The 13960-nt window shown below is 39.4% G+C and overlaps 1 protein-coding gene across 2 annotated transcripts; it reads right to left on the reverse strand.

Annotated features, from left to right (window-relative positions):
• Positions 1-378: 378 nt before the first annotated feature.
• Positions 379-12376, reverse strand: LOC140232588 (regulation of nuclear pre-mRNA domain-containing protein 1B-like). 2 transcript variants are annotated; one of them, XM_072312685.1, is made up of 7 exons: positions 12283-12376; positions 7887-8016; positions 7207-7319; positions 4457-4650; positions 3955-4081; positions 2981-3156; positions 379-2206 (listed from the first exon to the last, which is right to left on the reverse strand). In XM_072312685.1, exons 1-7 carry the CDS (start codon positions 12296-12298, stop codon positions 2054-2056), a joined length of 909 nt encoding a protein of 302 aa, XP_072168786.1. In that variant the 5' UTR covers positions 12299-12376; the 3' UTR covers positions 379-2053. The 2 variants fall into 2 exon arrangements, with proteins under 2 accessions (XP_072168786.1, XP_072168785.1); XM_072312684.1 differs by having other exon boundaries at positions 12080-12312.
• Between the last annotated feature and the right edge of the window lie 1584 nt (positions 12377-13960).

Genomic DNA, 13960 nt, shown 5'->3' on the forward strand with positions numbered 1-13960 from the left:
CCTTCCAAAATAGCACAAAAAATGATATATACCACCAGAATGACAAGACTTTTGTAAAGCTATAACATTTCTGTGATATCTGAAGGTTTTGCTGTTAGAATTCAAATAATGCACCAACTTAATACTCACCGAGAATAGCGCTGGCTCAATGGGTCAGCGAACACAAGCTGGGATAAAAAATCACCTGACCCAAAATGGCTGTCCGAGCCACGAGAGCTTCCGATCAGTGCCGAATGGACGCACACTCACAGCGCGCATGCGCATGAAGAGAAGCCAAAAGAGCCACGCGTCTTCTGGCCTCTCTCCTCCAATCACCGCAGCTCGCGGTACAATGTTTGTGTATGATGCATACACACACATACACACACACACACACACACGTGTCTCAGTGGCAACACTGTCCCACACGTCTATGGATAGCACTGCAGTCTGGCATTGCGCAATTGCATGCACAAATTCCATTCGTTCGGAAGAGTTACGCAATAACGTACCATTAGGGGTGACGATCGTCCGACTTTAACTACACAAGTGCATCACACAGGTCTGTAAAACTAGACTAGTAGTTTAGATTTGTAATTTTTTTCGTAGTACCAAACAATTATTCAAATCTTAATGGTCAATTTAACTCAACAAATAAAGACCCTCTTGACTTCAGAATTTACAGGAGATTTCCAAATAGTGTTCTCTTCAATACCCAAGTGTTCTCACCAAATTTTCACAAATTTGCATGCAAAAGGGATGACCTATCTTTAAAAGCACAAATGAACTCCAGAGCAGTAGCTTTCAGTTGTAAGCTGTAAAGTGCATGGCATGTAATGCTGTGACACACAACTTCTTTATTAAAAAACAAACAAAAGAAACAAACAAAAAACATTAGTCTTCCTTTAAAGACCTGGTAGCATAGGGATACCATGGAGTGGGAAGGCTGGCCTGACTTGGATATGCATGTATTTGAGAATCCTCGTAATGAATGGTGCACAGCTCTGTCACTGATCTCTATATAAACACATGTACACACTAAGTCATAGAATCTCAGCTGGAGTTGACCATTACCACTGAATGAACACTATGAAGCACATATTCACTGATGGGTGCTATTTGCTTTGTTTGGTGTTTTTTTTTTTCGAATGTTCCCTGGGGAGCAACGAATGTAGATAATTAAATTGGGCCACCCATGAATCCCCATGCCACCAATAAAACAGCCAGAGATGACCCTCCTGAGCTTCCTAAGGGATCACAATAACATGTTGAAGCTGACCAAATTTTCATCAGTCTGGTGGAATATAAAATGTTGTAAGCATCCTGTCCAGCATACAACCACACTGCCTACAGTACTGCCAACACAGTGGCTCCAATTGATATTTCAGTGTGAGTTTTCAACCTTTAATTAACCATGTTCCATTCACAACCATTATAACTACCTTGGTCATCATCCTTGACCATACATCTGACTCAAGCACTCAAGCACTAGACCTAAGTCAATAATGTCTGCAAGTTCCATGGTTCATCAACTCCATATCAACCTGTTGTCTTGCTTAGGGAGAGTCATGCACTGTCAAATATACCTGTAGGTGACAAGATTTAGACAGAAAAATACAGTAGAATGGACAAAGATACAGGGCAGGGAGAGTGTTTTGAGCATCTTGGGTGTATACGGCATGGTAACACCAAGGTTCTGAACATTTTAACATTTTCCCCTTTCCCTTTACCTGGTCTCATGTAGAAAGGTCTCAGATAATTAGATACTTTCTGAAATGGCTGGATTTCATACTCTGCATGCTGCTAGTCTTACATAAATCCTCACTTATACACAGACTCTGGCATAGGCAAAGTGCACACAAAAAACACCCCAAAATAAGTGTCCAGTGTCTGAGGGAGGTGAGGGGACTTTCTCCCTGAATCCATCATCATGAGAACGAAGGCACAAATTTATGTAGTTTTCAGAATCAAGCCATGTCTTAAAACTTGACAGAAGTCCTGCGGCTTGCGAAAACCCACTGATCTTGCACAGAGCCATCTAGCTTCTCGGAGCTGCCGGCATATGTGAGTGAGCTCAGCTGTCGATGGAGAAGAGATCCCCTGCAGAGGGGAGTGGTGCCAGCCCTCCCGTGACGTCTGGCAAGAGGGACAAGTCTGGCAGGTTCTGTATGTGGGAGGTGAGTTCCTTCCTCACTGTGGTCACCCTAGTTAGGCGGTCCTTGTATTCCTGGCATGACAGAAAAATACATGCATACAAATGTTAGACCAGTTTCTCCTTAGGCAGACTGCAGCTTTTAGAGTGTTACCTGTTGACAAGTTACACTATTTTGGTATTTGGGAGAGTTTCTGCTTTTACATAGTATAATATATAACAGCGTATCACTAGACTGCATTCTCATGTCAGTACAAATAGGATTCTTGTTAATTTTGTCAAAGACCAGACATATAGGACAGAAATTTTTGCTGCGAATGAAACTAGAAAATTACCAACCATTCATGTTATATTACATTTCATTCATTTCTGTTTTAATGGGGCTTAGCTCTCACACTGCACCTTAATGGAAGACAAATTTCTTGTTCTGAATTTTAAGTATTGTCAACATATATCACAATTAACACTCACAGGCAAATCTCTATGGAATATTTGTCAGGCAAAATGTTATAATATAGCCATGATTTCAATGCTGTAATATGATTACCACAAAGGTTTAAGCTGATCTACATCTACAGAAAGCTGTCTTTAGCTGGGGCAACCACAGTCATACGAGTTCAGCGCACTCCCGTTATAACGAACACAATTATAATGAAATTCTGCTGACAACGAAATAAAAATTCATGCTGCAACATTATCTGTTCTATGTTCTTCCTTGTTTATTTGTTCGGTTATAGCAAAATTTCGATATAACGAAAGAAGACTACCCATCCTGATGACTTTGTTATAACAGGAGTCCACTGTATGGGAAAATGGGAGGCACTGGATTGGATTGATCCTCCTCCTCACCTCCAGTTTTTGCAGGGATGTTTTCAGGTGCATCTGCTGTCCAAGCCGGTAGTTCTTCAGCATCTTCATCACTGCCTCTCTCTGAATCATCTCAGCCGACAACCTGCTATTATACTCTGACAGCATGGATACCGCTTCATTGACAACGGAGGACAACTCTTCAGCAGCTTCCTTATCTGTGTGGATGACAATGACAAATATTCCTGTTATATGTATAGACAAAAATCCCTTCCTTGATCAAATTAATCATGTACTGTACACTCCATATATTTAGCAAGTCAATTTTTTTTTCTCTAATTGAGGCTTCCCAACAATTTCACTCGTGGTAAAATTAGCAGCGATCATGAAGTACAGTAATGAATGGAAAATGAAAGCATGCATGTCGCATTCATGTTGGGATCAGGGTTATTATTTTTATGTGTTGTAAAATTCATGAATGGCACCTGGCTACCAAAATTCACAAAAATCGAAAAACATGGCGTAAACAGTTCATGACCTGCCATAGGCACTAGAAATGTCATGAATGCATCCTAGCATTCACTCTGAATGCATCCTAGCATTCACTCTGATAAAGTGCTCCCTGACTCAAAATAGTCAGCAAAAAAGAGGTACTCTGAAAGATAACTTTAAACAACCCTGAAACCCATATATCCATTTATCATCACAAGCAATACTGTATGTATACATTCAAATGCAAGTTGCAACATGCCTTTGAAACATTCATTATAACACGTCATCATCATTATTGTAATGCCATCAAAATCACTAACATGATTTCTATCTTAGTATGTGATGCATCATTATCAGTACAGGCATTAGCTTTTTATTGTAATTTTTTTTTTTTTTTTAATCAGTCTTTAAAATCTTCAACATATTATAAAATAGGCAAAAAACAAGCAAAGAGAAAAGGGAATGTAATGCCCATTTCAGATACGAGAGTGTTTAAATGCCCAAACCGATGAGCAAGGTAATACCTTTGATTTTTTCTAGTAAGCTGATGTCCTGTACTTCAGGTGGAAGCTTGGCAATCTTCTCTCTCACAGCTGCATCACTGGATGCTGAATTCTCCAGTTCCCTCAAGGCCTGTGCTAGCTCCTCTGGCTACAAGTAAAGTAGTCATGATAGGTTTGTTTACACATGTTGTGATTACTATGATCATGGGATTATTGAGGTAGTCACTCTAGATATGGAGGTTCCTACACAACACAGTATTTATGCCATTTTAAAAATGTCAACTCAAAACAAAAACACAAAGAAAAACAACAAATTATGAACTTTGGTTGACTGAAAGACAATATGGTATAGACACAAAGTCATTGCAAATATGAGTGACATTTTGATATGTAGTTTTATGTATTTGACTCTTCTATACCATTCCCATGGCACTTGGAATTGCTTATAATTAAAGGGGTGAATGAGTACTGATGTGGGGAAACACCAGCCCTGATGTCAAAAAGTGAATTGGTGTCTCTTTACCTCTGGTATATCATCAATCTCTACCAGCTGGTCATCTTCTTCCTCCAGAATGCGCTGCATGTCCTCCACCTCCATCTTGGGTTTCTTTGAAGGGACTACATCTTCCTTCTCTGTTTCAGAGTTATTAGGTCGCTGGGGTGGGGTTGTGGAGGCATCTTCTGCCACGTCCTGCTCTGGGACATCTTCATCGTTTTCTGAGAAAAGACCAAGAAACACCAATATTTTGAATATACACAATGGGTTAGAATACTAATTTCAAAGCCAAAAATAGCATCAACACTAATAGAGGCAATAGCAATAAATATCAAGAACAGATAATACCCTGCATAATTACAAGTGATTACAAGACTTGTCCATAGCACTTTGTTGAGTATAAATGAGACTAAAGTGTAAGACCCTATAATCTAAGTGCACTAGTTTAAAAGGCTTCAGTGAGCAAAGTCTTTCATTCTCACAAGTCATTGACTTATGCCTCATTTTCTGAATGCTGCAAGACATTTTTTAATCATTTTTGTTAACTAGAAACATAGCAAACTTGGGGGGGGGGGGTGGGGGCATAGTGAAAATTTGATGCAAAAAGTCTGCATATGCTCCACGATTGACTTTGTACAATGCATGATCGCATCTCAGGTGAGCAAAAAATGGACCTTGATGCATATTGTAGTCATTTCACCTAGCAATTGCAGACTACCAATTTTTGCCTTTGCTTAATGTATATAACAAACTTTGTTTTCATGAAAACATGGCAATTAAAGGGGATGGCTTCCTGATCAGTGGGAATCAGTGGGAATGCTGGGGGATGATTGTTCCAATTCTTGTGGATTCATTTAAGAGTACATTATATATCTATTGTGTGAAAATAATTTGCTTCACAACGGTCTCATATTCAAGTAATGTGCAGTTTAGTGCCCCGTCACTGTACAGGCATGCTAACCTGGAAACATTAAACTGCACATCTTGAATATGAGACCATTCTCAATCAAATAATTTTCACACAACAAAAGATATATAATGTACTCTTAAATTAATCCCACAGGGATTGGAACAATCATCCCCCAGCATTCCCACTGATTCCCACTGATCAGTTACTAGCCATCCCCTTTAAGGTATATTGGGTGTGTCACACGATTGATATGTGAACACATTTTGTACAAACAAATAATACAGATAACAGCACAGAATTGGTTGTGATAGATAATTCTCAATTTCTCAACGAATGGTCAAGTGCTTTCTAAAGGATAATATCATGGCGGAGCCAATTACTGCAATTACATATAAATTTTGTTTACTGAATGGAGTTCACAGAAATTACAGAATCATCAAATCATTTCATAATATTTATTCAGCACACAGATGAGGCCAGATGCAAAAAGTGCCATGAATGTCGACAAGTTTTTCCATACGAGCTGTTGGGATTATACGTATTACACATGATAAATACATAACAAAATGAACTTCCTGGTTAGAATCCTTGTAAAAAATGCCCAAAATAATTATCTTGTATCCAACTAATAAATTGTCATACAAGCAGTAACTTCTCTTGAAGGACATTCAAACAGCCAGTAATTCCTCATTTGCATGGCAAAAAAGCATCTGGAAAGGAACATATTTTTACCCTTTGGTAATCTAAAACAAGGAAAAGTAGAAATTACGTGGTGTGTAATATATGTCCCCGCCGGAAGTAGCATTTTGTAGCAAAATGTACAATATAGGTCAAAAATCAAGGTCAAAGGTCAAAGAAGTCAAAGGTCAAAATTTTGTGTAGAAGTTTTGAAGCCCTCACCTAGTGCCATCACATAAAGCAAACGGAATCGAAATCGGGTTAGAAATGGCGAAGGAATAGCATTTTGTAGCCAATGTACATAATAGGTCAAAAATCAAGGTCAAAGGTCAAAGAAGTCAAAGGTCAAAATTCTGTGTAGAAGTTTTGAAGCCCTCACCTAGTGCCATCACTTAAAGCAAACGGAATCGAAATCAGGTTAGAAATGGCGAAGGAGTAGCATTTTGTAGCAAAATGTACAATATAGGTAAAAAGTCAAGGTCAAAGGTCAAAGAAGTCAAAGGTCAAAATTCTGTGTACAAGTTTTGAAGCCCTCACCTAGTGCTATCACTTAAAGCAAGCGGAATCAAAATCGGGTTAGAAATGGCGAAGGGGTAGCATTTTGTAGCCAAGATACAATATAGGTCAAAAATCAAGGTCAAAGGTCAAAGAACTCAGTGGTCAAAATTCTGTGTAGAAGTTTTGAAGCCCTCACCTAGTGCCATCACATAAAGCAAACGGAATCGGAATCGGGTTAGAAATGGCGAAGGAGTAGCATTTTGTAGCAAAATGTACAATATAGGTCAAAAATCAAGGTCAAAGGTCAAAGAAGTCAAAGGTCAAAATTCTGTGTAGAAGTTTTGAAGCCCTCACCTAGTGCCATCACATAAAGCAAACGGAATCGAAATCGGGTTAGAAATGGCGAAGGAGTAGCATTTTGAAGCAAAATGTACAATATAGGTCAAAGGTCAAGGTCAAAGGTCACAACTGAAATTCTGTGTACAATTTTCAAAGCTCCCATGAAGTGCTATCATATAAAGCAAACAGAATCAAAATTGGCTCTTTAATAACAGAGAAGTAGCAAATTGAACATTTTGATCACACACGGACGCACACACACACGTACGGAGCCCGTTTCATAGTCCCCTGCCCGAACTCGTTCGGCGGGGACAAAAATCCATGGCATCATCCTTGGCAATATCCAACATACCTGTATTTTCTGACTCGATTTTCTTCAGGACCTCCTTATCAAACACACTCCTGTCTTTCCAGACCTTTAAGACCTTTTGCAATGCAGCATACGTCTTTTCGTCAGTTGTGGTACTATGATTATCAATAACAAAAGGCCAAAGTATCAATGGTAATCATTATTTTTGATGAATTCAAAGGTACATACATTTTCTTGATAAATGAAAGCAAATCAAATTATGCAATAAATTCACTAAATTTAATATTTACACTCAACAAAGATGTTGGTCTCTGACTGTTTTGACAGTACATTCCAGTATTAGACTTACAAGTGTGATTATCACTTGTGTAAAAGGCTCAAATGATCTATCACACATAAATAAGTACCTTATAAAATCAAGAATACAGTTACAATTTAGTACAAAAGTAAATAAGTGTCTTGATGTGAGTGCATACAACACACCAGCAGGCAATTTTGTTGTGATTTTAAAACAAAGAAAGAAAAAAATATTCATGTATAAACACATACATTTCTTAAAGAAACATGTGAGCCCCCCAAAACATTGTAAACAGATGATTGTTTTTACAAAGTGTAAGTAAAGGCAAAAGTAAATATAACAAAACAATTAGAAAATGAGTGAAAGATCATTTCTACAGCTTTATGTTTTACATTGGTATGGCTTTTCATGGGACGAAGCTTACTCATAAATGTGTCCAAACGATGCTGGCATGACCACAGCAAACTCTCGGTTGAACTCTGGTCCTTTCTTCTTGCTGTTCTGCACGACATCATTGGCCAGGTAAACAAATCCCAGCTTTCGTGAAGGCTTTGCTGGGAAAGAGACAAAAGATAAGGCAAAATCATGACCTTTGTTGAAAAATTAATTCTGAATGAATCTCATTCAATAAATTGTAACTTTTAAAGAGCAAGTTGAAAAGAATTAAACCACAAATGTACACATTATTAGAGAGGACACAAAGATACTTGAATGTCAGAAAATCATCAAGCAAGACATAATGACATACATTGTCTGTTAAAACAGACTACTGCAAAACTTTGCTGTCTTTGCTTTGTGCAAACATACCTAAAAAGATAGGAGTTTCTTGAAATGTCATAGAATATACTTGCTTCAGAATTGTTGAATAAGTGATCAGATCACTGTGCTCTCACACAATTTTAGACAATCATGGAAGATCCCTCCTTTTTATTGGGGGGGGGGGGGATAGGGGTGGAAATGTGATTTCAATGGCCAATAAAGACTTCTAGATAAGCATGACAAGTCAGTTGTAGTTTCAATAGATTTTGCCCAATCTTGAACTGTTGCACTACTTGCTTGTATTTTCTCTTCTATTGACAAGACTTCATCTAATGGGTACATTTATGTGTTGCTAGCCTGACACATCAAATATAACGGCTCTAGCAAGATATGATAACACAATCAGTAAAGTTTTTATGGCATCACTAAAGCATTTTGTACATAGCCTAGGCTATCAGGTAATCATCAAACTTCTGATAGTATTAAAGCAGGAAGGTTTGAAACGTGACAGAATTATGAAGTAACCCCTACAGTAGTCTGAATGCTCCACCTAACCATACGTGAAGGTGCACTATCACAGATACTTCCTATACAATTTTAAGCTGTACACATGTAATGTGTATTGTGGAATTGGTACAGAAAATTCTGCAATCTCCTTGGTTAAGAGCTACAATTTTCAAGAAGGTGAGCAGTATGACCCTTCCAACTACAGACTCATATCTCTCACCAGTGTCTGCTGCAAGGTGCTGGAGCACATCCTGACCAGCACTATTATGGACCATCTGAAACACAATAATATCCTATGTCCTGAACAGCACGGATTCAGAAGAAAGAGGTCATGTGCGACTCAACTCCTCAAATTTACCCACAAGCAATTCTTCAACATGGGTGGGGGGAAAGCAGACAGACATCCTGATATTGGATTTTGTATTAAAGGCTTTTGATCGCGTCAACCACTCTCTCCTTGTCCACAAGCTCAACTTCTATGTAATCCAGGGTGTTTTGAATCAATGGATCTCACATACTTCCTGGATGGCAGATGGCAGGCTGTAGTGATCAATGGAGCAAGATCCAAGTTCATTTCTGTTCAATCAGGAGTTGATGATCATAAGTACCCACAACATAATCTGGACAAACTTGCTGAGTGGGAGAAAAGACGGGATATGCTCTTCTTCCATCTCAAAAAATGTGTCATCCTTCCAGTCACCTATGAAGGAATAAAGTTCTCCAGCGCAAATATAAATTACATGGAGATACACTGGAGCTTGTCAAGAGTGTGACATATTTAGGAGTAACACGATGCTCAGACCTCAACTGGATAGAGCACATCACCAGCATAGCTAACAAGACCCTGGGCTTTGTGAGACGCAACCTCAAGATTTCTTCCAGGAAGATTAAAGAAACAGCATACTACAAGACTTACAGTATGTCAGACCAGTAATGGAGTATGCCACCACCATCTTCTGGGACCCCAACAACCAGCAGGCCATCAACATATTGGAGGTGGTCCAATGATATGCAGTCCACTTTACCATGAGACTATACCGTAACACCTCCAGTGTATCGCCTATGACTAACGAACTGCAGTGGCCATCACTTGAGAAACGGCACTGTATTACCTGCCTCACCATGCTGTACAAGATCCATCACGGTCTTGCCTGCATGGGGAATATCAAAGAAGGACCCCATCCACTTCCATCAACAAAAAGAAGGGGCCACAATGGACAACTTGTCATCCCACGTCAATGCCGCACACATTACCATCGGAATTCAATCCTGCCATGCACCATCAAGCAGTGGAACGGACCCTCTCAGGAAGTCGATGATTCTAATTCCATCTACACTTTTGTCTCAAGGGCCTCACAGAGCTACCAAGTCTCACGCATTCTGCGTGAGACATAAGCATTTAGGGTCCGTCTCATGATCTCACGCATGATCTCACCAGATCGCACCATTAAGAGCTAAAAATTTAAAAAGCTCCCTACTGTGGGAGGGGGGACACCCCCCTCCTCCCGCTTGGTCATTTTACTCCCTTGCTCGCGCACATGCACGTGCGCCGAGATGCAGAGTCATGAAAGTCTCGCTCATAAAAGTTGTGTGAACTTGACATCTCTGGCCTCAGGATGAGAGTAGCTGATCATCTGCAAGCCACTTACTGATTTAGGCCCTATAAACATGATTACAAATAATTAATTCATTTCTGCTTGGTTAGAGAGGCCCAAGGGTCATAGTGATTTTGATTGCTTTTTTTCAACCCGTTTCCTTCCGGAAGCTCAACAGGGAAAGCCCGACACTTTGTTTTCATGTGTTTTGTTTGTTTGTTCTGTTTCTCTGTTATCACTTGTATTGTTTTGCAAATGCCGAATAAATAATAATAATAATAATAATAATAATAATAATAATAATAACAATAATGATAACAATAATAATAATAATAATAATAATAATAATAATAACTATTTTATATAGAGTCTGCTTTGTTACCGTTTTCCCCAAATTGGCGCTAGTGTACTTTCGCACCTGTTTGTCAAACGACCTCCAAACAACCACAAACTCACCCTGGTTTTTCAGTAACCTAAAATACTTCCATCCGAGTCTCCAAAGTCCACTTTTAGTGTTTACAAGTGTCGGAAAATCGTTGGAAAATCTTGATCGCTATAGTGGAATTGCTGCTCAGTGCACAAGCACAATCATGAATTGGTCTAAATGTAGCGACACAGCGGCTTTTTCTATGGTGTCGTTGAAAAGCTAAAATTTGTTTTTTCCTTGTAATTGGCCAAGGTGGAAATGGCATTTTCTTTTTAAAGACACCATAGAAGAACTTGCCGTGGTCACTATGAGATAGCTACAATTCAGATCAATTGCGGTGCTCGCTGCTGTGTTTTGTACATCATGCTGCGCTGTCTGCTCCTGTGCAACGCAGTTATCGCTGAGCGAGTAGCTGCGATCCAGATTATTCCGAGAAGTAGATAAATGACAAAATGGTGAAAATTCCATTTCTACTGGACTTGAATCTCGCTCAGATGCAAGTATTTAGGTTACTGAATAACTAAGGTGAGTTTGTGCATGTTTGGAGGTCATTTGACAAATAGGTGCGAAAGTACACTAGTCCCTAGGGGCCTTATAATTCAACTCATTTGCAATTAGAACCTATCATATCAACTATCATCAAAGTTAATTTTTTTTTTCCATATCTGTACTTAAAAATCCTGCAAAGTTCACTGCCGACCTCTCTAAAAAGTGACACTGACAGAATAATCAACTTGTGGTCGCTAACCTGAAAGAAGAAGATAGTTCTAATGCTTAACGTTAGTCGTTAGTAGTAGATCTAATTAATTGCCAGAGAGAAAGGCATAAACAGTCGTGAGTTGTAGGGACCTACTCTGTGTCTCTAGTACAGCCACAGGCGTAACTTGATCGACCAGTTGTTCACCGACCCGGCAAATGTCAGTTTTATACTCAATGAGAAGTTTTTCGCCTTAGACATAGATTCTACTTGTCGGTCAAAAAGGCGTAACACCTGAACACTGAACACTTCTGGAAAAGTACGGTAAAAACAGCTGTAACTTGTACTTCTCAACGCGACGGACACACTAAGATTGCGGGTACATGTATTTTATATTGGCCTTTTATATTTGAGGCGCTTATTATTAGCTTCGTGGCTGTAGTAGTCCTACTGCAATACTAGGCCTGACCCTGATACTATAGTCTAGTAACACCACGTCATGGATGGGCCATGCGATGGCTACCGACGGCTACGACTTCCCCATAGCCATCCCAGGGCTCAGGTCGTTCCGCGCACTGTTTGATGGTTACTGCAAGATTCACGGCGCGGCAACTGCTATCAATTTTACCTACCTTTCACGAGCAACGTGTACCACACGGTTACGATTTTCTTTGCGTGTTTCCGATGATGGATCAGCCATAGAGACATCGTTTGAATACTCTGTTGAGTATTAGTAAGTGAATTTAGCTTCTCGGTCAGTGCCTTTTCTGTGAATGAACTCATTATTCGAGTCGCAGGAGTAACCGTACGGAGCGTGGGATAATTTCAAGTTTACCTTTTTGTACGAACATTAGATACTGGTACGAGGTAGGCGCGGTAGCAAATAGAATACTCTTGGTAGCTCTAGCTAGCTGTACAGTAGTCTGGGCCGGCTCCGTCCCCTTTTCCTTGGTGCGATAAACCAAGAGAGGGCGCAAATTTTCTGATTGCGATAATCGAGAGACTGCGCGCCCAACGTCTCGGGTATCGCAGTTCTCGGCGTATCGCAATCCTCGGTTGTCACGCCCTCATACGGCTTGTCGCGTACAATCACGGCTACGAGTAAAAAGAGTCCAGAAGCTAGACTAGCTGTACAGCTGTGGACGTCGACACCGCGCGCACACACCAGTCACGTTTGCTGTAAACGAAGGACCATAGCAAATACTTTAATAAAACGACTGCATGTATTATGAAGCTGGTTAACTGTAGCTGGCGCTAGTCAAAAACTAGTACAGAGCCTGGGTTGTTGGTATTGTATCTCGGTTTGTTTGTTTGTTTGTTTTTTTTTTTTCAATTCAGTTCAGTTCAATTAAAATTTCATTTCATTTTCCGAAAAAAGTAGACATTTCACTTGTTTCTTTTATAACAGAAAATTAAGCAAAACAAAGTAAACTGAGAAGAGGATACAACAATATTATTGTGGAACCTTATAGGGCCTAGTGATTATAAGTTGTTATGAAAACTGAAGTGGGGAATATGAAATGACCATACGCAAACTTCGAAAAATGGAGAGACCCACAACCTGATGTGGGCCCCTCGGGTACAGAATGTCGATAGAAAGCAAAGTTAATGCACAAAGAAAAAAACGTCTGGAAGCCCACTAAGAAGACAGAGTAACAAACAAACACACATACAAACACGTGAATGAACATGAAGCGAAACTGGAGCAACAATTATTTTAAACTAACAAAATGAAACTAATAAAGGAAGACTAAAAGAATGAGTCAGACGAGACTAACATGACAGGAAGACAACACCACGCAGAGGACAAAAAGGCGCAACAGATTCAGCGTTCCTCGTCAGAAGTCTTATATCGATTTCACTGAGATGTGGACAAGTCTTGTTTTGTTTTGTTTTGGGGTTTGGTTTTTTTTTGTTAAAAAAAATAAAAAAAAACTTGTCAAAATATTTCACCCAAAGTGTGCACCAGCCTGTCACTTCAGTTAAAAAAAAAAAGGAAAAATAATTTTATCATACGTTTAAAAATAGACTAAAGCGATAAACATATTTTATGAAATATGGAACAAAAGCTCCTGAAATACAATAGAAGCAATGCAATCTAATAGATCCCCCAAAATTGTGTCTTGATGTCACATAGTTTTTTGAATATTGATTTTCAACAATACAGCGTCCATGTGAGTTCCGGAAATTGTTGCATGGAGCTATTAATATGAGCTTGACAAGAAAGAGCTGTAGGTCTATAACCACATAGATAGTAAGAATATCGTCGGCCTTATGCTAAAAGGTCCTTAACACATAGACTTTGTACACTGTTAAGGACCTTTTTGGTACTTTGGCGAACTGTCGGAGCCTGTGCTAGAAGTCTCCCAAGGGAGGATTATATGATTGAAAATTTGGAGCAACCACATTATTATTTGTTTGTTTGTTTGTTTGTTTTTTTTGTGTGTGTTTTTTTTTTATTTTGGGGGGGGGGGATGGGGTAAGCTGGACCCCTTCTTAGCTTTTGAGTCACA

This window comes from Diadema setosum, chromosome 9 (assembly GCF_964275005.1).
Source record: "Diadema setosum chromosome 9, eeDiaSeto1, whole genome shotgun sequence".
Taxonomy (NCBI): domain Eukaryota; kingdom Metazoa; phylum Echinodermata; class Echinoidea; order Diadematoida; family Diadematidae; genus Diadema; species Diadema setosum.